Genomic DNA, 24,456 nt, shown 5'->3' on the forward strand with positions numbered 1-24,456 from the left:
AAAAGAAAAGAAAAGAAAAGAAAAGAAAAGAAAAGAAAAGAAAAGAAAAGAAGAAATGGAAGATCAGGCAAGATCTCCCATAACCATGGGGACTTCACTCTTGTTTATCATCATGAAAACAGAACACACTTAAGGGTTCCTGGTTGGTTCAGTCAGTAGAGCATGTGACTCTTGATCTCGGGGTTGCTGAGTTCAAGCCCCACTTGGGGCATAGAGATAACTTTAGTAAATATTTACAAATATATGTACATAACGTTTAGTGCTGGGTCTCAGTTTTCCCATGGGCACAGAGGACATAAGCAGCTTTGAAACCCAACATACATTCCCAGAAGCATGGCCAGACATAGTCACCAGTAATAATAACAACAACAACAGCCACAACGGCTGCTGATACTACTGTTTACAGGAGGCCGGGCCCTGGGTTATATGGTGTGTACATACCTTATTTTAGCCTCACAAAGTGCCATAACGAGTCCCATTGTACAGATGAAAGAAACACTCAGATCGTGTGACTTGCCCAAGGTGTCACTTGGTGAGCAGCAGTGCCAGCATGTGAAGTGCGGTCGGCTCTAGGATATCATCTGTCCCCGGTTTCCTCGGGACCTCAGGGCTGGAGACTGAGAACCAGAGTCAACTGTGAAATCTATTCTCTATTTAGTAGCGGCTGGAACCACAGGTTCCACAGGTGGCCGTGTGGAACGACAAGAATGGCTTGTTCCAGATTCTGTTGACGGGTCACTCGGACCCCTTGTTTGTGACTGAGGTTCCCACAGGAGTCAGGAGGGCAGGTTAGTGCTCCCCGCACCAGGCTCTGTTTCCCACAGCTGAAAGCAGCTCTCTGTGGGCGTATGTACATGTTACCGTCATCGAGTCATCTGGATGCATGATCTGTCTCCTCCTCACCCCAGACCTCCTCCTCTCCTCCCCATCAAAGATTCTGGCATCGTCACCCACCCAGTTACCCAAGCTAGTAACCTCCAAGCCAGTTCTGAGTTCTCGCCACCCCCTCGTGCCCCCCGCATCCCATCGGCCCCAGGTCCTGCCCGCGCTACGTTCTGAGGACCTCTCAAATCCACCCGGCCCCCCTGGACACACACTGCTGCACCAGGTCACAGCCCACGGTCTGCCCCCTCACTGTGTCAGCCTCCCACATGCTCTCCTCACCACCTACCTCACTGCTTTCAGTCTATTCTAGAACAACAGTCCCAACCATGTCTGTTTTCCACTTTAATATATTTCTGGTTCCCTCTTTGTAGGAGACAAATTACAAGACCTTCCTTGTGGCCTCCAGGCCCACACCACTCCAGAGCCGGCCCTGTCCCCCGGCACACCCCCTCACAGAGCCCACTCCGTCACCCCAGGCTGCCGGCCCGCCAGTATCGCCCACTGCTTTGTTCCCTTTCCTGCTCTGCCTAGGTTCCCCGCACCCCCACCTATCTATCCACACCCAATGGATGCAGGTTCCGTGCCAGGCACCACGGGGTAACGAAGAGAGAACATGCTTAGTGATGCGCACCAAGCATCCGCTCACTGAGCCTCCATCACCCCAATGAGCCAGCCACTGTGAGCTCATTTGACAAGAAGGGAAACTGAGGCTGAGTCTCGGTGACGGGTCCAATGGGGCACAGGCACCTTCCCCCCAAGCTATAGGGAAGAAAAGGCAGCTCTTATGCACATGATAAGACTCTGGGGTCCTAGCCACAAAGAGCTGTAGCTCCAAATTCTTAGCTAGTAAGGACGACTCTGCATGAATGACCGACTCGTAATTTCTCTTCAAACGCACGTTGCTGGTACAAGCGAGGCAGACTCCGGGTACTACAGCCCCACCTTTAAATCTGGGGACTCTAGGCCTCACCGGAGGCAAGTTTTAAGTCTCCTCAGCGAGCACGCCATGGCCAGCCATGGCCACCACCACCGGGAGGATCAGGAAACCTCCCCCGCCAGGTGGCTCCGGGCTCTGCGGAGGCACCCGTCCTCTGTGGACACAGGCCTCATCAATAATGAAGCAGTTCCACAGCTGCTTACGAGGCCAGAAAATTGCTGCTATTCATCAGATTCGAATAATCGAATCTGTGCCACAATGCATCAAATCCCTTCCAGCAGGGAAGGCACTCAGGATTTTATGATTTCCACTATACAGTTCAGTGTGGATTGAGTCCGATAAATCAGGACAGAATGTCATTCCATACGGGCTGAAACCACTCTCTCCTCTCAAGTGGTCCCGGGAAGGAAAACCACTGTGCTGTGCTCAGGTCCTCACGCACCTTATCTCACTGGATCCCCAAGAACTCTGGGTTGGGTCTGCATGCCCTCCTTTTATAGCTCAGGACACAGGCTCAGGGACATGAAGGGCGTGCCCAGTGCCGATGCTCCTGTTGGTCCTGGTCTCTTGCCCCAGGCCTGGGTGGGGTGCCCCCCCCCCCAGAAGACCTTGCAGGGGTAGAACTAGCACTGGTCTTGAGGGGGAGAGAGGACTAGCCGAAACAAGGCGTGGGGGAGGCCTTCCGTGGCGGCTCAACAAGGCGCACGAAGACAGAGTGTCCAGGATGTGCCTGGCAGGCAAGAACTGTGATTACAGAGAACAGCCTTGGAGCTCATTCCAGACACAATTCAGCACGACTGCAGGCCCGTCCCACCGGCTGGGCTGTGGCCCTTTGTGTCCGGCTGTCTCTCCCATGAGACGGCACCCATCTCGAGACCATGTTTATACCGTCACCCTGCCCGCCACACAGCAATCTCTCCAGAAGGGCTCGTTAAGTAAAAAACACCCTGCTGCCCAATTCAACTGCAAACTGCTCCCAAGCTTAAAAAAATACAGGGCAGAAGTGCAAAGTTAGTTCTACGAGCCTGTCTCCTAAGGTGTTGAGAGTAGGTATAATATACACTTGCCCAAGTTAATTATTTACTCTGGCAACCCCAGGCGGAATTTTCCAACAGGCTCCTGAACTTCCAGGCCACGGCCAGAGCTGGGAAGGCTCCCTCGTTTTTAGGGCTCCAAATCTGCAGAGCTTTCTGGCTGACAGTGAAGTCTACGTGGGCATCACACTGAAAGCCACCACTCTTGCTATCAATTCTGGTGAGTTCTCCACTGGATCACAATGCTGGGCATCAGTTGTCTCTGTCTGCCCAACACCCCCTTTTGCACTGGGGCTCTGCCATTTCTCTATCCCATACGGTTCTAGGGGGACTCTCAGTCACGGTGGCCACTCCTGTGGCCAGTTAAATGTGGCCTGGCCAGAAATGGTACCCACTGCCCCTTCCTATCGATGGGGCAAGGTGCAAGCACGTGGCCAAGCCAGAGCCAGGCAGAGGACTTCCATGAGACCTGGAAAGTGAGCACAGGCAGAGAGATGGCTTCTCTTGCTTATAAACCATAAGCAGTAAGGATGCAGACTGGGGCTGCTGCAGCCACCTTCCTGACTTGTCACGAGTGCCTAAGAATGAGGCCAACACTCACAGGAAAGCCAGGAGATGGAGACAGAGCCCTGAAGACCTTTCAAGCCTCTGAACCCAGATGTGCCTTGAAATTCCCAGTTCTGAGAACCAATACAATTTCTTTCTGGAAAAACTGCTGGAGCTGTTTCTGACTTTCAACACAGAGTCCCCATTACTGCAGGAAGAGACTGTGGCAATCCACACAAAGACAGCAGAGTGCGAGTTGAAGGTACCGGCTAGGGGCTGGCAGCCGGCTGGGGAGACGTGAACCCAACACATGAAGAGATGGGAACAGTCAGCGTTCGAACTAGTAGGAGAGTCTGTGATTCACTGCCAAAGGAACCATTCCTATCTGCTAGGTGAGTCGCTGAACCAAAAGTCAACACCCACTTGCTTAGGGTTAACTGGATCAACATTCTGTGTAGAAACTGATCCGAAAGAGGCTGGGAGTAAGTTCCAGCAGGCTTTTGGGGAAGGGGGAGAGGAGCGTGCTACCTTTATTTCCTCACTACCTGCTCCTTAAACTCCTGGAATTTGGCTCCCACCTCATCAAACTGAGAACAGCTATAGCCTGTCTTCCCAGAAAATGTGCCTGAGCATAAAGATATCTAGCACATTTTTGTTCACAATTTCAGGGACCCTGTGAACTTCTGAAGCCTATCCAGGGACCCACAGGGACCCAGGAACTCTGTTAAGAACTTTGCTCCACTGAAGCCGAACTCTGGAGGAGAGCAGCCTTTCCTCAGTCGCTCAGGAGTTCTTGTTGTGCGGTCCCCATGGGGACTGAGTTGTACATGTACTCTCCTTGAACCACGGTGGTTTTCAGGGAGACCACAGTCCCCTCTGCCCGCCGCTCTGCCCTGTCTCTCCTGAGACAGCGACAGGAGCGGAGACCCCAGCTTTGTCTGCACGGCACCCCTGTCCCTCCTGGGGCGGGACCCTCCCCTCCCGCCACACTGGCCATAGCTGTCCCAAGCTGGGTCACCCACAGTTCCTTCCCTGGGGATTCTGGAACTGGGACCAAGCAGGAAGGCAGCCTCCAGATGTTGCAGCTGAAAGACATAAACTTTGGAAGCTGTTAGTGGCCATGTTTCATCTCACCACAGGGACAGTGAGCAGAGGAAGCAGGGCCCTGGTAAGACAAATGAAAGACAGGAGATGGACAGGGAGGGGATACAGAGGAGATGCAGATGGTGAGTGACAGAGTCCCTGGTTCTCGCCCCTTCCAGAGGCCCAGCTGCACCCCTGCTCTGGGACAGCACCCGCTGTCTTTTCAGTACATCTTTTCAGTATATCCACACTGCACAGAAACTACTTCAAGCAGGTTGGGAATGCCCCAGGTTCAGGCCTTTTCTGAATCTTAATTTCTGTTGAAAAGCTCAGCAACACACTCCCAGGGTTTCAAGTAATAATGCCATATTGATAAAATAATTCCCAGGCCTCTATCCCCAACTTCTCACTGGCTGTTTCTTTCCCACTTGGACGTCTTGCTATTATTTCAATCTTAACACATGTAGAACCGAACACTTCCTACCCTCCCAAAATTGGTTTGTGCTTCAGGGAAATCGTCTAAAGACTGGACCAGTGGCTGCATAATAGAATCACCAGAACACTTCAAGAAAATACTGATCCAGGCTACGGTGAACAACAGAATCAGAATCTCTATGGGGGAAGTCCAGGCCTTTGAAAACTCCCCAGGCAGGCGCAGACAGATGGAAAGTAGTGGACCAGCCCAAGGACTCCCTAGGCCCTTACTCACAGCAGACATCAATGAGGCTTTACCTGGAGCCTAGAAGCAGCCCAGAAGCCTTTCACTATGGCCACCACAAAATCAATCAGAATGGCATGAGAGATGAAATGTACCTGCCAGCCTGGACTAGAGAGAAACGGTGTAAGGATCTACGATCTTATACTTTAGAATCCAACCTACAAGAAAATGCTTGGATTAAGTGTGGCTCAGGCTTCAATCATTCTCACACAAATGTTTATTTTCTCAGGTCTTAGTTTAATGAGGTGTTGACGAGAACAGTTCTCATTTGGCTTAGGACTGGAAGGACTTCAGTTTTGATTTTGCAAATTGGTTCTTACTCCCACTATGAAAAGGAAGGGGGTGGGGTGGGAAGCATTCGTATGCGTTCCTTCTTTCTTCCCTGATTACCCCCAAAAGAGCTTTCAAAATAATCTGCTAAGTGTTGAAGTACTGAAGTCATAAACTAGTTGCAAAAAATCGGCTTACTGGAACAACAGGAAAGACATTCTTTCGCTTTTCAAAGGCTTTCCCATCATCTAGAGCCAAAAATATTATCTTCTGACCCAAAAAGCCACTAATAAACCTTGTTTCTATAGGCCAAGCGAGAGGGATGATTTTGCCCGAAGCAAACCGTCAAAAAGAGTGAGATTGTTCTCTGGGTCCTCCCACCCCCACTTCTGCCCTCTCCCACCTCCTGGCACCCTCCACTTCCCTCCTGCCCTCAGGCTGCCCGGGGTCCCCACCAGCTATTCTCACTCCACAGGTACCCTTTCTCCCTGAGCTCCCTGGCTCCAAGCAAAATCTTCTTTTCTCCATCCCCATCCAAATCCCACATCCCAGCTAGCTGCCAGGCTCAATCCCTGAACACAGGCTCAGCGCCCACCCTCCCTTCATGAGATGGCTTGTGCGCAGAGTGCCGTGTCCCCTTCTATCTATTTAGGAGCGTGGGGAGTCCGAGAAGGCTGCCTGATGGGGGCACCCTGAGGAAAGCCAGCAGCAGAGTCTCTGCATAACTGGGGGCCTGAGGCACCAATAAAAAGTTTAATGACTGGCACTGTTATTTGTTGCTACTGATCCACTGAAAAGCTTTAAAAAACTAAAACAGTAAGCTTCAGTCATGAAGACAGTTCACTTATGCGAGCCTTACTGCTCTAAACAGCAAGATAAATTAAAATGAGATGTTATGTACTCTATTTATATTTTAAAAGACGAAGCTGTTGTCCCAAATTAACCTCTAAATAGCAGAGTGGGGAAGTAGGCATATTGCTGAGCCCTTTGTCAACTCCCCATCTCAAAAGACCGCAACCCACTGCGCCGCTAAGGACAGCAGAGAGAGGAGGAAAAGGCACCCCTTTTCCCTTGTTTGCTGAACTGACCCAGGCCTCTGTGGCTAGCCTGGAAGGGCTAAGAACATGACAGGAGGTGAGCAGCAGCTCTCCAAAAGGCCACACACCTCTGACTCTACATCTCTGCCTACAAAATAAAAACATTCATCACCTCCCTCCCTTGGGACTCTTAGCATTGGCTTCATCAGTGGCCAATGACAGTAAAAATGTTTGTTATTTATAATCGCCAATAGCATGCCGAGGCTGGGAGGACAGAGCCCCAGAGCACAGGGATTACGCTTTTAGAGTGTGATACAATTGTGGGTGGAAACACTCCAATCGTGACCTCCTTCTCCAAATACCAGAATAAGAAACAGAGATGGACAGAACCATCCGGAGGCCACGGGCCCATGTCCATGTTCACCAAAGTTCTCAATGCCCTCACTGGCTATGCCTTCCCCCCGCCTGCCCTTTAAATGCTAAATCGTCGCAGCTGTAGCCTTGGACCTCTCCTCATCTCAGCCCATGTTCTCAGCGCGGAAACTGCGTCCTCGCCCGACTTCAAGTACATCTCGACTCTCACGTGTTGATGAACACTCAGCCCAGACCCTCCTCCTGCTAGAGACCTTCTGCATACTTGGCAGAGCCACCCGGTATCTTTTCTTTCTTTTTTTATTTTATTTTTTAAGTTTACATCCAAATTAGTTAGCATATAGTGCAACAATGATTTCAGGAGTAGGTTCCTTAATGCCCCTTACTCATTTAGCTCATCCCCCCTCCCACAACCCCTCCAGCAAGTTCTCCATATTTAAGAGTCTCTTATGTTTTGTCCCCCTCCTGTTGTTGTATTATTTTTGCTTCCCTTCCCTTATGTTCATCTGTTTTGTATCTTAAAGTCCTCATATGAATGAAGTCATATGATATTTCTTTCTCCAACTAATTTCGCTTAGCATCATAATACCCTCCAGTTCCATCCACGTAGTTGTAAATGGCAAGATTTCATTCTTTCTGATTGCCGAACAATACTCCATTGTATATGTACATATATACAACATCTTTATCCATTCATCCGTCGATGGACATTTGGGCTCTTTCCATCCTTTGGCTATTGTTGATAGTGCTGCTATAAACATGGGGGTGCATGTGTCTTTGAAACAGCACACCTGTATCCCTTGGATAAATACCTAGTAGTGCAATTGCTGGGTCGTAAAGTAGTTCTACTTTTAATTTTTTGAGGAACCTCCATACTGTTTTCCAGAGTGGCTGCACCAGTTTGCATTCCCACCAGCAATACAAAAGGGTTCCTGTTTCTCTGCATCCTCATCAACATCTGTTGTTGCCTGAGTTGTTAATGTGAGCCATTCTGACAGGTGTCAGGTGGTATCTCATTGTGGTTTTGATTTGTATTTCCCTGATGATGAGTGATGTTGACCATTTCTTCATGTGTCAGTTGGCCATCTGGATGTCTTCTTTGGAGAAGTGTCTATTCATGTCTTTGCCCATTTCTTCACTGGATTATTTGTTTTTTGGGTGTTGAGTTGGTAAGTTCGTTACAGACTTTGGATACTAACCCTTTATCTGAGATGTCGTTTGCAAATATCTTCTCCCATTCCATTGGTTGCCTTTTAGTTTTGCTGACTGTTTCCTTCGCTGTGCAGAAGCTTTTTATTTTGATGAGGTCTCAACAGTTCATTTTCACTTTTGTTTCCCTTGCCTCCGGAGACATGTCAAGTAAGAATTTGCTGCAGCCAAGGTCAAAGAGATTGTTGCCTGCTTTTTCCTCGAGGATTTTGATGGCTCCCTGTCTTACACTTAGGTCTTTCATCCATTTTGAGTTTATTTTTGTGTATGGTGTAAGAGAGTGGTCCAGGTTCATTCTTCTGCATGTCGCTGTCCAGTTTTCCCAGCACCACTTGCTGAAGAGACTGTCTTTATTCCATTGACTATTCTTTCCTGCTTTGTCAAAGATTAGTTGGCCATCTTTTCTTTTTTAATGTTTATTTTTGAGAGAAAGAGAGAGAGACGGAGAGAGAGAGAGAGAGACAGAGGCAGAGAGAGAGGGGGACAGAAAATCTGAAGCAGGCTCTGCACTGATAGCAGTGAGCCTGATGTGGGGCTCGAACCCACAAACCGCGAGATTGTGACCCCATCCAAAGTCAGGAGCTCAACCAACTGAGCCACCTAGGTGCCCCCGAACCACCTGGATATCTTAAAGGCACCTGTTTAAAATTTTATTTTTTTTTAATGTTTTTATTTATTTTTGAAGGATAGAGAGACCGAGCGTGAGCAGGGGAGGAGCAGAGAGAGAGGGAGACATAGAATTTGAAGCAGGCTCCAGGCTCCGAGCTGTCAGCCCAGAGCCCGACGCGGGGCTCGAACTCACGAACTGGGAGATCATGACCTGAGCCGAAGTCGGATGCTTAGCCGACTGAGCCACCCAGGCGCTCCAAAGGCACCTGTTTAAAAGTGAACTCAGCACGCTCTTTCCCCAGCTACACCCCAAGTGGCTCCTTTGCCAGGGCTCCCCACTGCATCAGTAAATGGCTATGACTCTCCCAGCTACGTGAGCAGGATCTCTGGGACAGAGTCATCAAGAAAAATTGATCTCCAGAATATCTTGTATGTTGTTTAGCGAAAAAAGAAACATGTGAAGCTGTATTTAATAGTATGCTATCTTTTACGTGTCAAAGGGGAGAATATTTATATATGTACATATGTACATACACATCACACACACACATATACACATTTGCTTATGTTTCCAAAAAGAAACAAAAGAATAAATCAAAATAATAAAAATGGGGGTGCCCGGGTGGCTCAGTTGGTTAAGTGTCCAACTCTTAATATTGGCTCAGGTGATGATCTTGCAGTCAGATCAAGCCCTACATCAGGCTCCTCACTGAACACAGAGCCTGCTTGGGATTCTCACTCTCCCCCTCTCTCTCTGCCCCTCTCCAACTTGTGTGCACACATGCACACGTGCTCACTCTCTCAAAATAAATAAATATTTATTTATTAAAAATGCTTATTTATTTATGGGGGGGGGGAGGAAGAGAGAGAATCCCAAGACCCCATGCTATTGGCATACAGCCCGATGTAAGGCTCGAACTCAAAAACGGTGAGATCATGACCTGAGCCGAAATCAAGAGTCGGATGCTTGACTGACTGAGCCACCCAGGCACCCCAATAAACTTTTTTTTTTAATTTAAAAAAATAATAAAAATGGTTACCTATGGAGGGAGGAAGAGAATAGGGTAGAGGATATTGATATTAAAGGAGACTTCTGTTTCTGAAGACAATTTTATCTTGTATCATTTTGATGTGGGAAAATGGTGTACATACACATTTTATATCTGTTAATTAAATCAAAAAGGAAAAACATATAAAAGTTCAAAACAAGCTGAAACAAATTAAGCTAAATTCAGATGAGGATGGGAGTATAACTATATGAAAAAAAGAATTACTAAACACAGTACTCTGACCATACATCCCTACTGGGACATATTCTAAGGCCAAATAGAACCTCAGAAAAATCTTAAATTTCATTCTGAGTCTTACTGTTAGTAGTAAAAAACAATATAGTTTTAAGTTATAATAAATATATTATAAGTGTGCAGAACAGAATCAACATAAAAAAAAAAAAAAACCTGCTTTCTTTAGAAAAGCCTACTTGCAAGGTTGGCCCTTGGAGGGCACGAGTGAAATTGGATTTTGGGTGGTTCCTACAATTCCCAGAACTGGTAAGAGTGACTCACTGTACCTAAACCAAACAATATGGTTTATGCTGAATACCTGCTTTCCTGCTGGAAGTCTAGAATTTTGTCCATAAGCAGAGCAGCTTATGTAACCTACACTCAATATTGTTAAGTCCTAGGCAATGAGTCTCTAATGAACTTCCCTGGTAGACAATATTTCACACAACTTGATGAAGCTCCCATTGAGACCATCTGAGCATTAAATAAAGGGGTGGGGCGCCTGGGTGGCTCAGTCGGTTAAGCGGCCGACTTCAGCTCAGGTCACCATCTCGCGGTCCGTGAGTTCGAGCCCCACGTCAGGCTCTGTGCTGACAGCTCAGAGCCTGGAGCCTGTTTCAGATTCTGTGTCTCCCTCTCTCTCTGACCCTCCCCCATTCATGCTCTGTCTCCCTCTGTCTCAAAAATAAAAAAACATGTCCCTATGCAGAACAAAAAAAAAACAAAAACTAAAGGGGCACCTGAGTGGCTCAGTCAGTTAAGTGTCCGACTTTGGCTCAGGTCATGATCTCACAGTTCGTGGGTTCGAGCCCCGCATCGGGCCCTGTGATGACAGCTCAGAGCCTAGAGCCTGGAGCCTGCTTTGGATTCCGTGTCTCCCTCTCTCTCTGACCCTCCCCCACTCATGCTCCGTCTCTTTCTCTCTCAAAAATAAACATTAAAAATTTTTGTAATTAAAAAAACTAAAAACATGTCAAATGTATAAAAATATATATTCAAAATGATATAAAAATCAAAGTTTCATTGGTCAAGATTGGAGGCTGCTGGAGTCCAAACTTACTGCTCTGAAAATTATAAAGGGAAAGAAGCAATAATTTATCCAGCCTTTACTATGAATAGCATTTCAGAATAACCATACAGGCAATGAAGAAATGGTCTTCTTCACTGAAGAATTCCAGCTAGTAAAAGCAGAAGGAAATAATGGAACTTAGCAATGATCACCGAGGGATGCTAAAACGACTTAGGTGAAAGACTGGTGGGGATTTTTTAATAGAGGGATCAGCTAACACCACCTGAATCCACTGATCAATCCTAGAATCTCTAAATGTGTGACAACCAGACACATGTCCATTGATGACATACAACAGGAAGTTCACAGCACCAGCTATGAGGTGTTCTTAGCAAATAACCTGATCTGAGCTGACTCAAGCCTCTAGACTGAATTTCCAATTAATAGGAAGTATGGGGAACAGAGAAACATGTTAAATGACACCACACAGAGGCAATCAGCTAAATCCTGGATATGGATATCATAGATGACAATGACCTGCTTTCTCCAACAGATCAATGTCATGAGAAAACAGAGGGTAGTAGAAGGAGTGTGAATGGCTACAGGATAAAGAGATCTATAGGAAAATGTCAAAACCACAAAAAGCCAATCTGATCATGTCAGTCTCCTACTTAAAACCTTCTGGGCCCTGCCCACTCTTCTGGCTGCACCTCTCATCATGACCCCTCTGTGCTCTGGCCACAGTTACCTTCATTCAGTTACTTGAACTAGAGTCCTTGCAAATGCAATTCCCTCTCCCTGGGGGAGGGGCAACAGGCGGGCCCCTGCCCCAGTAAAATCAGGTCCTTCCCCTTGATACACACCGGCACAAGTGCCCTGGACTTATGGCAACATGCACGCTTGTTCCATATCTGCCCTCCTCTCAAGGATTAGAAGCTCCATGAAGACAGATACTACATCTCGAAGCAGGATGACATGTAGTAGGCACTAAATAAAAACGTGCTTAACACATGTGAACAAATAAAATACTGGTCACGTGGTTCGAGGCCACTGGGTGGGAATGTGACATCGTCCCAACTGATCTTCTCTGCTGTGCTGTTTTTAGTACCTAGAACCCCGTCTGAGGAGTGGAGGCTCACAGGGAAGAACTCACCACCTCGTGGGACTTGGGAACAGGTACGATGATGGCCAGCACACAGATGAGCTGGAAGATGGCTCCCAAGAAGAGTCCGTACCGTAGCAGGTTCTCCAGGAAAGTAGGCTCGGGCACCTCAGGGGGTGAGAAGTCCAGGTCGGAGGCCATGACCTCAGCCGCCTGCTGCCTTCGGTCGGTCTCCTCTGACTCACCACCCTCCAGAGCCAACTTCTAAACACAAAGGTTAAGTGTCATGTTTCTACAACTGACTTTTAAATAGTTCCACTTGCACAAACACACACAAACTTGCAAGAATACATAAAGCGATTATAGTGAAATGCTCACAATTCTTGAATCTAAGTAGAATACATATGGATAGTCGTTGGACTATTCTTTCAACTTTTTTGTGGGTCTGAAATTTTTCCAAGTTAGAGAAAATAAATAAGTAAATGCAAACACTTCAACACAAATCTCTAATCAACATACGTTTGAAGGCCAGCTATGTTTCAGGTTTTGTTCATTCATTCACTTATTCATCCAATTATCCATTCAACAAACACTTACTGAACACCAAGTACTGAACAGAGGGCAAAAGAGACAAATCCCTGTTCTCTTGGGGCCTACATCTCAGGGCACAGGCAGGCAATGCATCCAGACATGCTACGTCAGCTAGTGACAACTGGTTTGAACAAAACTTGAGGGTACTATTTTAATTTGCACAGGGTGACAGACAAGAAGGGCTCTGAAAGAGACAGGAATCGAGTGGCAGAGACACGAAGTGTAAGCAAACCACTGGAACGCATGAGAGAAGCATATCCAGGCAGAGAGAAAGGCAAGTGTCGAGGCCCTGGGGTAGGGAAATGAGTCCAAAATGTCAGAGAAGAATGCTCGGGAAGGAAGAAAGATCAGAGAGGAGTGTAGGCTGACCCACTAGGACCCTGACACTTCCGAGCTGACTGAAGCCACTGAAGGGTTCTGAGCAGACAAGTGACATGATCCGACTTACATTTTTATATATATACATATTTTTTAAATTTAAATTTTAGTTAACATACAGTGTAATATTGGTTACAGGTGTAGAATTCAGTGATTCATCACTTACATACAACACCCAGTGCTCATCACAAGTGCCCTCCTTAGTACCCACCACCCATCTAGCCCATCTCCCACCCACCTCCCTCCATCAACCCTCCTCAGTTTGTTCTCTATAGTTAAGAGTCTCTTGTAGTTTGTTTTACTCTCTCCTTCCCCCCATCTTCCCATATGTTCATCTGTTTGGTTTCTTAAATTCCACATGAGTGAAATCATATGGTATCTTTCTCTGATTGAAAAAGTATGCTATCTTATTTTGCTTAACATTATACATTCTAGCTCCATCCACATCATAAATGGCAAGATTTCATTCTTTTGGATGGCTGAGTAATATTCCATTATGTATATACACTACATCTTCTTTATCCGCTCATCAGTCGAAGGACACTTGGGCTCTCTCCATAGTTTGGCTATTGTTGATAATGCTACTATAAACATTGAGTTGTGCATACTCCTTCAAATCTGTATTTTTGTATCCTGTGGGTAAATACCTAATACTGCAATTGCTAGGCAGTAGGGCACTTTTATTTTTAGTTTTTTGAGGAACCTCCCCACTCTCCCCTAGAGTGACTTACATTTTATTTTTTATTTTTTTTAACTTTTTAAAAAACGCTTATTTATTGAGAGAGTGGGAGAGGAGCAGAGAGAGAGAGAGAGAGAGAGAGAGAGAATCCCAAGCAGGCTCCAGAGCGCAAAGCCAGACATGGGGCTCAAACTCACGAACCGTGAGATCATGACCTGAGCCACAAGAGTCAGATGCTTAATCAACTGAGCCACCCAGGCACCCCGAATGTCTTACATTTTAAGTGGTGGGATGAGGGGGTACAGAGTAGACACAGGAGGCCAGTGAGAAGGCTACTGCCAGTAACCCAAATAAGAGATGCTGGGGACATGAATGACAGGGGGCATGGTGGTGGCCAGTGGTGACAGGTCCAGCCCCAGCCAGCTTCTGCTTTCAGCAGGGACCCCACTCCTAATACCCTGGTCAAGCCGAAAGAACTGCCTGTAGTTCTCCAAGAGCCCGGGCTCTTTCAAAATCCTGGGCCTCTTGGGGCGCCTGGGTGGCTCAGTCAGTTAAGCGTCCGACTTCAGCTCAGGTCATGATCTCACAGTCTGTGAGTTCGAGCCCCGCGTAAGGCTCTGTGCCGATAGCTCAGAGCCTGGAGCCTGCTTTGGATTCTGTGTCTCCCTCCCTCTCTGCCCTCCCCTGCTCATGCTCTGTCTCTCTGTCTCAAAAATAAAAATAAAAACAAAATCCTGGGCCTCTGCCCAGGCTGCACACTCTGCCAAGAATGCCCTTTTCTGTGCTGACTGCATGGTGAAGCCCCCACTGTACCTCCAAGGCTGAGCTCAAGGGTCACCTCTCCAGCATGCCCTCCTTATTGCCATCCTCTTACCCTGGTATGACTGAACTGTTTCCTCTCGACCACGGCACCTAACAGCGTCTTCCTCCTGCCCACCCCAATGAGAAAGGGGCAAACTTACTTTGGAACCAGGCCCACCTGACTCCAAAGCCCTCTGCATTTTCAGAGATCTGTGCCACAATGCTATTTCCTGCTAAAATTGAGCTGTCCAATATGGTGGTCATGAGCCACATGTGGTTACTGAGAGCTGAAACAGAGCCGATCCAAACTGAGAGGGCTGTTAAATATATACTCAATTTAGGAGCTAGCAGGAACATAAAAATGTAAAATACCTCATTAACGAGATTTTTATATTGATTACATGTTGAAATGATATACTGGATTAAGTTGTATTATTTTCACCTGACCTTGAAAAAGAACAAAATTGGAGGATTTACTTTCTGAGTTTAAAACTTACTAGACAGCCACAGTAAGCAAAACAGGCACTGGGATAAGGATATAGACTAACGGAATAGGCAGCTGAGAAATACATCCTCACGTGTAGTCAACTGATTTTCAAACAAGGGCGCCAACACCACTCAATGGGGAAGAACAGTCTTTTCCACACATGGTGCTGGGAAAACTGCATAGCAACATGCAAAATAATGAGGCCAGAATCTTATACCATATACAAAAACGAACTAAAAAATGAGCCAAAGATATGGGGCACCTGGGTGGCTCAGTGAGTTAAGCGTCCGATTCTTGATTTCGGCTCATGTCATGGTCTCACAGTTTGTGGGATTGAGCCCCTCATCAGGCTTTGTGCTGACAGCATGGAGCCTGCTTGGGATTCTCTCCGCCCCCCCCCCCCCCCCCCCTGCCCCCCCCCTCTTTCCCCCCCCAAAAAAAAAAAAGGACCTTAAAAAAAAAAAAAAAAGAATCAAAGATCTAAACTTGAGAGCCAAAACTATGAAACTCTTACAAGAAAACGTAGGGGAAAATCTTCATGAAACTGGACTTGGCAATGATTTCTTTGATGTGACACCCAAAGCACAGGCAACAAAATAAAAAATAAATTGGACTTCATCAGAATTTAAAAATTGGTGCATCAAAGAACACTATCAAAATACAAACTAGAGTGAAATTATACTAGAGTGAAAATAGAAACTAGAAAACAGTTTGGTTGCTTCTCAAAAAGTTAAACCTAGAACTACCACATGAAGGGGTGCCTAGGTGGCTCAACCAGTTAAGCATCCAACTCTTGATTTCTGCTCAAGTCATGACCTCACAGTTCATGGGCTCAAGCCCCATGTCAGGCTCTGTGCTGACACTCGGAGCCTGCTCAGGATTCTCTCTCTCCTTCTCTCTCTGTCCCTCCCCTGCTCACGTGGGCTCGCTCCTGCACACTCGCTCGCGCTCTCCCCCAAAATAAATAAACTTAAAAAAAAAAAAAAAGAATTACCATATGATCCAGCAACTGCACTCCCCGGTATATGCCCAAAATAACTGAAAGCAGGAGCCCAAACTGATACTTGTACACCAGTGTTCACAGCTGCATTCACAACAGCCAGAAGATGGAAACAACCAAGAGCCTATCAACAGATGAATGGATAAACAAAACGAGGTACATACATACAAAGGAACACTATTCAACTATTAAAAGGAGTGAAATTCCGATACACGCTATAACATGGATGAAGCTTGAAAACATGAAGCATGATACTAAGTGAAACAAGCCAGACACAAAAGGACAAATGTTGTATGATTCTACTCTTAAAAGGTACCTAGAATAGGCAAATTCTAGAGACAGACACAAATTCTAGAGGCAAAGCCTAGAGACAGAAACTAGACTATAGGTTAGCAGGAGCTGGGGGGAGGAGGAATGGGGAGTTATTGTTTAATGGATAGAGTTTCGGTTTGGGATGATGAAAAAGTTCTGGAAATAGATCGTGATGATGGTTAGACACCACTGTGAATGCTACTGAACTATATAGTTAAAAATGGTTAAAATGAGGGGCGTTGGGTGGCTCAGTTGGTTGAGCGTCCAACTTCTGCTAAGGTCATGATCTCACAGTTCACAAGTTCGAGCCCCGCGTCGGGCTCTGTGCTGACAGCTCAGAGCCTGGGGCCTGCTTTGGATTCTGTGTCTCCCTCCCTCTCTGCCCCTCCCCTGCTCATGCTGTCTCCTCTCTCTTTCTTTCTCTCTCTCTCTCTCTCTCTCTCTCACACACACACACACACACACACACAAACAAGCATTAAAAAAAACCTGTTTAATAAAAAATAATTTAAAATGGTTAAAATGAAAGAAAAAAGGTTAAAATGGTAAATTTTATGTTATATATATATTTTACCACAATAAAATTTTTTTTTACCTTTTTCTTTTTACTTTTTTAAGTAGGCTTCACACCCAGCAGGGAGCCTGGCATGGGGCTTGAACTCATGACCCTGAGATGAAAACCTGAATGGAAATCAAGAGTCAAGACTTGGACACTTTAGGGGACTAAGCCACCCAGGTGCCCCTGTTTTTACTGTTTAAATGTAGCTACTAGAAAATGTAAAATGACCCAAAGTGGCCTGCACTGTGTTCCTGTGGCATAGCTCCGGGCTAAAGAAAACGTTCTGCTCCGGGCTGAAGAAAAGGTTCTAAGACCTTCCTCCACTTTGGCTCTGCCGCATCACTGCTTTGCACGACTGTCCCAATGCCAGGGAGTGACTAAAGGATGACAAAACCACCTTCTCAGTAAACAGAGTGGGACCTATGCAAATTCACACTGTCCTGCACACACAGGAAGGTCACGTGCCTGAGCCAACAGGGTGGCCACTCTCCCATCACTTCTCTCTTTGGGAGCTGCCTTCAAAGCCCAAGGCCCCTCTTTAAAAAAAAAAAAAAAAAAATCCTCAGAGCTGGCAGATCTTCCTCCTCCCAGGAAGGATTTGACTTCTGGAAAGAACCCAACCTCATCTGGATCCAAGTGTGGTGAATCAGGTGGGGCCTCGAGCTCAGGAATACCATTTTTGGTCAAATACAAGGTATGCCGCTCAGACACCAGGCAGCTTGTTTGGGGTGGCTCATGAACTGGCCCCGAAGTGAATTCCAGGGTGGCCACGAGAACAGCTTCTCTGGAGGAAACACGCAGCTCTGCCAGGGCACCACCACGTGAACACCAAGGTGTAAGAAAAAGCTCACATTCCTTCACAGTGGCAGCTCATAAAGTATACATTTTTAAAAATGCCCTTGGTCCCAAAGCTGTAACAAGCCTATTGAACTTATCGATACTTAGATGAACTATGCTTAACAGCAACACTGTTAATGAATATTTGGAATATCATAAAAAGATGGGGCCTGGGGGTGGAGGCAAAAACCAGAGGCAAAAAGCCAGACTCTATCAGCAATTAGCTACACTTTGGGCCCATCTCTTGACCTCCTGGGGACTCGATGTTCTCAGGAGCCAAATGACAATCATCTCTATTCTGAGCTATAATGCATTTAGGATTCTTTTTTTTTTTTAATGGCAGTAAGACAACCTATAACAAGAGCCATAGAAGTGATTATATCCTTTGACTGAATAACTCACTTCCTAGAATTTACAGCAAGGAAACAATTCAAACCAAGAAAAAAGGCTTCAGGTACAAAAAAGTTCATGGCAATGCTATTCATTATGCTGCAAAACAGGAAGCAACCAAAATGTCCAACAGTAAAGCAGTTAACCCGATTAGGGCGCATCCCGGCACAGTCCCCCTTCACTACAATGGCAAATATAAACAACACGTATCAGGCCAGCATAAAGTCTTGGAGAATAACATGAGCTGAAAAAAGAAAACAATTATATAAACCCTGCGGCCGTGACCACGTATAAAGTGATTTCACCGGCCAGAGATCAGAAGAGACTAGGAAAATGTAAATCGCTGCTGTTCAAGTGAGGACTCCTATACTGGACAGCACAGGTGTCGCGGGAGGGTGGCTGTAAAAGGGTCCTGGGAAACATCAAACGCTCTACACATATAGTGTATGCTTTAGAACACTTCCCTAGCTTTCTCTGCACCCCTGTGCTTGACTTCCCGGCCTTCCTGCCAGTACTCTGGGTCTTCCTTTCCTGAGTACAGAAGTCACAGGAGTCCTACTCATCCTTCACATCTCAAGCGGGAGGCGGCTGCCCTCAGGCTGCCTGGTGCCCAGTGGTTCCCCGGGCCACTGTTACGGTAGCAGCAACAGCAAGGAGCGAATCACTTGCCGGATACGCACGACACTTCCCAGTCAATATCTCATTCACTTCCCAACCAGTGGGGAGGTGGGTATTACTGCTGATGAGGATGAGGAAACTGAGGCTTGAAGAGGTTACATGGCCTGCCCAGGGATTACTTGGTGGATGAGTGGTAAAGTCAGGGTTCAAACTGGCTGGCTCCTCCAGGGCCTGAGCTTTCCCCACCAGGTCGACGGCTTTCCAGCTGCAGGCTGTGACCCATTAGGTGAGCTATGGAAACCACTTAGGGGCTGTATCCAGCACTTTTTCCCTTTCCCTTCATTAGCTAGCACTTTAATTAAATAAATAACAACAGAAAATACCGTATTAGTAAGGATCAATATTGTATCCTGAAGCTTTATTTCAGTTGTAGCCATTTACATCCAAGTATGTGTGCTCTAGGCCAAAATTCAAAACCTATTGCTTGTTACCTGAGAAGTCAGGAGTCTGGAGTCTTAACGTTTTTCACTTGCTCACTATAAGGCCCTGGTCCGGACCTGACTCAAATATTTCGTAAATGACGATGCCTATGCCTGTCTCTCACCATGAAAGCAAGAGCAGATGCCTCAACCAAATGCCTCATTTAACAATGAGAAGTAGGAGTTGAGAAGCCTGGGGCCTGCTTAGGCTTTCCCAGTGAGTCAGGGCAGAGCTGACTATCCTCCGGTGACTCTAGCCAGAGTCACTTTAAGAGCAGAGGTTTTCACACGTTGTGGAAATCTCTTACCCCTACCAGAATTTAATAAAAACTACTTACTCATCTATTACCAAACATGGCAAATAATTTCATAAGCTACTAGAACCCTTGAGGCTCATCCCTGAATGCCAGACTCTAGTGGTCTCAGATAGCCGTTCATTGGATACATATTTATTCAGCGCCTATTATGTGTCGATATTATTCTGACTCCTGCCAGGGAGTTTTCATCCAAATGAAATGACTTCATCCAATCACACACACACACACACACACACACACACACACACACACACACACACCTAATACAATGTCAAAGGTATTAGGAGAAAATATAGAGGGAGTGCTATTTTATATGAGGCGGTGAGGGAAGGACCTCTCTGAGAAGGTGACATTTCAGCAGAGGCAAAAAAAAAAAAAAAAAAAAAAAAAAAAAAAACAGGAATGAGTCATTTAAATGTCTGCTGGACTACCCCAGGTTGGAGGATAAGGTCCTGAGTCAGGAATGAACTTGATGATCCAGGAGAACAGTTGAGCGAGCAAGCTGTGTAGGGCTAGCAGGCCATTATAAGACCTTTGGCTTCTCCCCTTAATAAAAGGGGAGCCTCTCGAAGCTACTTAGCAAAGAAGATGATAAGGTCTGACTTATTTTAAAATGGTCCCTCTGGCTGCTGTGTTGAGAACAACAGACTGCAGAGGGGTAAGAGTGGAAAAGAAACACGGAGACCACTTAGGAGGCTGCTGTAACAGTCAAAAAAAAAGACCTGCTTGCACCCGGTTGTCGAAGTGGAGATGGTAAATTCTGGGGTTATGGACATATTTTGAAGAGAGAGCTACTGGCTTTGCTGAGGTGAAATCTGAAAGAAGTTAAAAATAATCCCTGAAGGTGAAGCTATTCTGTATGATACTGTAATGGTGAATACACGACATTAAGGATTTGTCAACATGCATAGAACTGTACAGCACAATGAGTAAACTTTAATGGATGCAAATGTTTAAAAAAAATCACTTAGGAGGTCAAGGTATCCCAGTAGGGAACACAAAATGTGACATTCTGAACTGAAATGTTTTACAAATGTATGGAGCACCTGGGTGGCTCAGTCAGTTAAGCATCTGACTTCGGCTCAGGTCATGATCTCGCGGTTTGGGAGTTTGAGCCCCGCGTCGGGCTCTGTGCTGACAGCTTGGAGCCTGGAGCCTGCTTTGGATTCTGTGTCTCCCTCTCTCTCTGCCCCTCCCCTGCTCGCATTCTGTCTCTCTCTCAAAAAAAAAAAATATATATATATATATATATATATATTTTTTATATATATATCTTTTTTTAATATTTATATATATATATATAAATATTTTTTAAAAAAAGAAATGTTTGACAAATGTATTAAACAACTTCACTGAAAGGGCAGGGGGAATCAGGTGTTGACCTCAGTAACTTTGGAAATGAGTGGAGTCCGTGGGACTAAAGATAAAAGGAATTGCACTTGTACAACTCTAGTTGGTAACATTATTTCCCAAAGGGGATAGAGGTTAACAATTCTGAAACCATTACATGTGTATACTGAAACTGAATTGGGTAAATGGATGGTAGATGGTGGGAGCTAAGATTAGTCACAGATAAGCCAGAGGAGGAGGCTAGAATGATCCACGTGGAATGGATGAGATTTGCAGATATCAGTATGAACCCATATTTAGCTTAATATAGATACAGGTGACTCCACAGAGAAATATTTATAGATATGCGTGTATATATACAAGTTAGTACACACACATCTGTCTCTTGCACCGAAGGCCTGGAAACATGGGCGTAATGATCACACCTAGCGGCGAGGTCTTGGCATTTAATACTTTCTCCAATAAAAGGAACCACGCTCCTTGGGGAAATGGTTAATTCTGGGACTGAGGCACGAAATGTACAAGATGAACCTGGAACAGAAGGTGTTCACAAAACAAAACAAAAAACACACGTGCCGGGGTACCTCAAAGGGATAAAGGAGTGCCCAACCGCCGAAGCTGGGACAATCTGAGCAATAAAATAGAGCAGCACTGGATTATAATCCAAAGTATGAAAATACATAGGAGACCACACTGATATAAACTGAATAAGTTAATAAATAAATAGGGCAGAGTTGACAAATTTCCTATGGAGAATTCCAAATAATTTACGTAGATTTATCTGACTTTAAGCGTGAAGCATGATTCCACACTCAAGTACGGGTTCCATGTAATGACTTTCTTCCAAGAGTACAATATGGAAGAGGGAAGGAAGGGGAGTAATTTTACTGGAAAAACCTGACTGCCTCAAGCTAGTGATCCAGGTTAACACCAACAGTGATCGTTTATATTGATAGTATGTACCCTTGATATGATGTCATGAGAATGGCACTTTACCTCTGTGGTTTTCCTCCCCAAACCCCATAACTTCAATTTAGTCCTGAGAAAAACATCAGACAAACCTCAGCTGAGGATCACTGTACAAAATATCCGACCAGTAATACTCAAAACTGTCAAGCTGTCAAGGAAGTCTGGGAAACTATCACAGCCAAGAGGAGACAAGCAGACGTGACTACTAAACATAATAGAGTATCCTGGATAGGATCCAGAAAAAGGACATTAGGCGGAAACTGAGCAACTGTGAATAAAGCATGGACTTTAGTTAACACTAACTTAGCAATATTGGTTCATTATGACACATGCACTACCCTAATGTAAGATCTTAAGAACAGGGGCAATTCTCAGGGCGCCTGCCTGGCTCAGTCGGAAGAGCAGGGGCTCTTGATCTCGCGGTGGTGAGTTCCAGCCCCAGGTTGGGTGTAGAGATTATTTAAAATAAATAAATAAATTTTTAAAAGAATTCACCCAACAAACACGCACTGTGCACCTACTAAGCGCTCTGCACTCGCCATCTCATTTAATTCTCAGATCAAGCTATGCGCCCATTTTACAGAGAAGGAAACTGAGGACCAGAGGGGCAACACACAGCAATATGGGGCCCACTCATTGGTCGAATTCTGGCCGGACTGATTCCGGCGCCCGAGCGCCTCCCATGCTCCACGGATGGAAGGAAAGGCCAGGTCCCGGCAGCGAGCGCTGGGGTCTGGCCCGGGCTCGGAACAACGCTCGCGGCGGCAGAGGCGAGGCCGTCCATCTCCCAGGGACTCAAACTCCCCTCTGCAAGCAACTTCCTGAGGGGCGCCCCGGGAAGTTATTCTCGCCGCGCGCCGAGCGTGCCCGGGACCGGCGGAGCAGCGCCGCCGCCGGGAGCAGCAGGGCCGCGGGCGCCGGAGTCCAACCCCCTCAACGTTCCCGCCACCCCGGCGACTCCGCCCCGCCCCGAAGCCCGAGCCCGGCCGCCGCGCCGCCGCACTTACCTCCCGCGCCGCCGGGCCGCTCCCCCGGAAGTGGTTCCCCGCGGCGGATCCCGGAAGTGACGCGTGGAGCAACCGGCGGGCTCCGCTCCGCCCGCGCTGCTGGGGTTCCGGTCTTTGTCCCCACTTTGTGGGTTTGATCCCAAGGGAGAGCCCTGGGGAAGCGCGGTACAGACGTCCTCGGTTCACTAAGCCCGTTTGTCCTCGGCCCATTTCAGCAGATGTTTACAGACGTCTGTACGTCTATAACTTTATCGCTTCTCGGCCTTTTGGCTAAGATCAAGTGTACGTCTATAACTTTAATTCTATACTAGATCCTGAAGCTAGGCGCCTACAATGCAGAGGCGAGACAATTCTTATCATTCAAACAGAAGTATGTTATAGAATTCGTTCAAAACTTTCACCCAGGGGCGCCTGGCTAGCTCAGTCAGTGGAGCATGCAACTCTTAATCTCAGGGGTCGTGAGTTCGAGCCCCACGTTGGGTGTAGAACCTACTTTTAAAAAGCGAAAAAATTTGCTGAACACGTACTCTATGCCCTGTGCTGGTTTTTGGAGGTGAAATGAAATTGTGAGATAATAAAGGTTACTGCTTTGAGCTACGGTGTTTCAGAATAATTTGTTACACAGCATAGATAACTAATAAAAGTACATAGACTGTCAAAGAGAAGGGATTGGATGGTGGAGATCCAAAAAAGAATTGAGACCTAACCTGGGGTGCCTGGGTGGCTCAGTCGGTTGAGCTTCTGACTTCAGCTCAGGTCATGATCTCACAGTTCATGCGTTCCAGCCCTGCATCTGTCTCTCTGCCATCATCTCAGAGCCTGCTTCAGATCCTCTGTCTCCCTCTCTCTGTGCTTTCTCTAAAAAATAAGTAAACGTTTGAAGGAAAAAAAAAAGAATTGAGACCTAATCTTACCTTCAAGGAGCTCACTCTTAGAGGACACAAAAATAATGATAATTCAGTCAACATCCACTAACTCCATGCTTTATGAGGCGATACAGAGGCTACAAAACTGTAGCATTCATTTATTCATTCAACAAATATTTATGGAGTTTCTACCCTGGATCGTGTACCATGGAACTGGGAAGACAATGGCAGGTAGGTGGGTTCCCAGCCTCACTGTGCTTACAGTGTAGGGGTTAATGTCTGACACCCCCATTAATCACACAGAGAAATGTATATGAATCAGGAGATCTGTTGGGAGGAAAGGGAAACCACGAGAGAATAAATGACATGGGAGATACAATCAAGACAGGGTGATCAGGGAAGGCCTCTCTGGGGAGGTAACATTTAAGCTAAGAAATGAGGAATGCGTAGGAATTTTCCAGGCAAAGAGAGGAAGGAAAGAGCATGGCAGGAGGTTGAAAGGCTGTGGGAAAGACTTGGAGCATAAGAAGGGGGAGAAGCTGAGCTTGAAGGGTACAGATATATAGGACAAGACTTGGTATTTGCCCTTAAAGGGACTCACTGCGGCATGTGGATGAGGAGGGTCATAGGAGACAGAGATGTTTTATGTGTTGAAATGTATGCCCTACCCCACACCCCACCCCAAAAAAATCTATGTTGGAGTCCCAACCCCCAGTACCTCG

The 24,456-nt window shown here is 46.3% G+C and overlaps 1 protein-coding gene and 1 pseudogene across 3 annotated transcripts in view; one reads left to right on the top strand and one right to left on the bottom strand.

Moving 5' to 3' along the window:
* MANBAL (mannosidase beta like) overlaps window positions 1-22,907 on the bottom strand; it is a 27,246-nt gene extending 4,339 nt beyond the window's left edge. Inside the window, exons 1-3 of one of the 3 annotated variants that reach the window (XM_049650825.1) lie at window positions 22,869-22,896; window positions 16,938-17,023; window positions 12,146-12,358 (exon numbers count right to left, since the gene is read on the bottom strand). In XM_049650825.1, coding sequence (XP_049506782.1) covers window positions 12,146-12,295 — 150 coding nt within the window. In that variant the 5' untranslated portion in view covers window positions 12,296-12,358; window positions 16,938-17,023; window positions 22,869-22,896. Of the gene's footprint in view, window positions 1-11,074; window positions 11,162-12,145; window positions 12,359-16,937; window positions 18,928-22,868 lie in introns of those variants that run through there. The other 2 variants (XM_049650826.1, XM_049650824.1) reach the window with 2 other exon arrangements.
* Window positions 22,908-23,118: 211 nt separating this feature from the next.
* On the top strand, window positions 23,119-23,260 carry LOC125937209 (uncharacterized; annotated as a pseudogene).
* Window positions 23,261-24,456: the final 1,196 nt, after the last annotated feature.

This window comes from Panthera uncia (assembly GCF_023721935.1).
Source record: "Panthera uncia isolate 11264 chromosome A3 unlocalized genomic scaffold, Puncia_PCG_1.0 HiC_scaffold_11, whole genome shotgun sequence".
NCBI classification, from domain to species: Eukaryota; Metazoa; Chordata; class Mammalia; order Carnivora; family Felidae; genus Panthera; species Panthera uncia.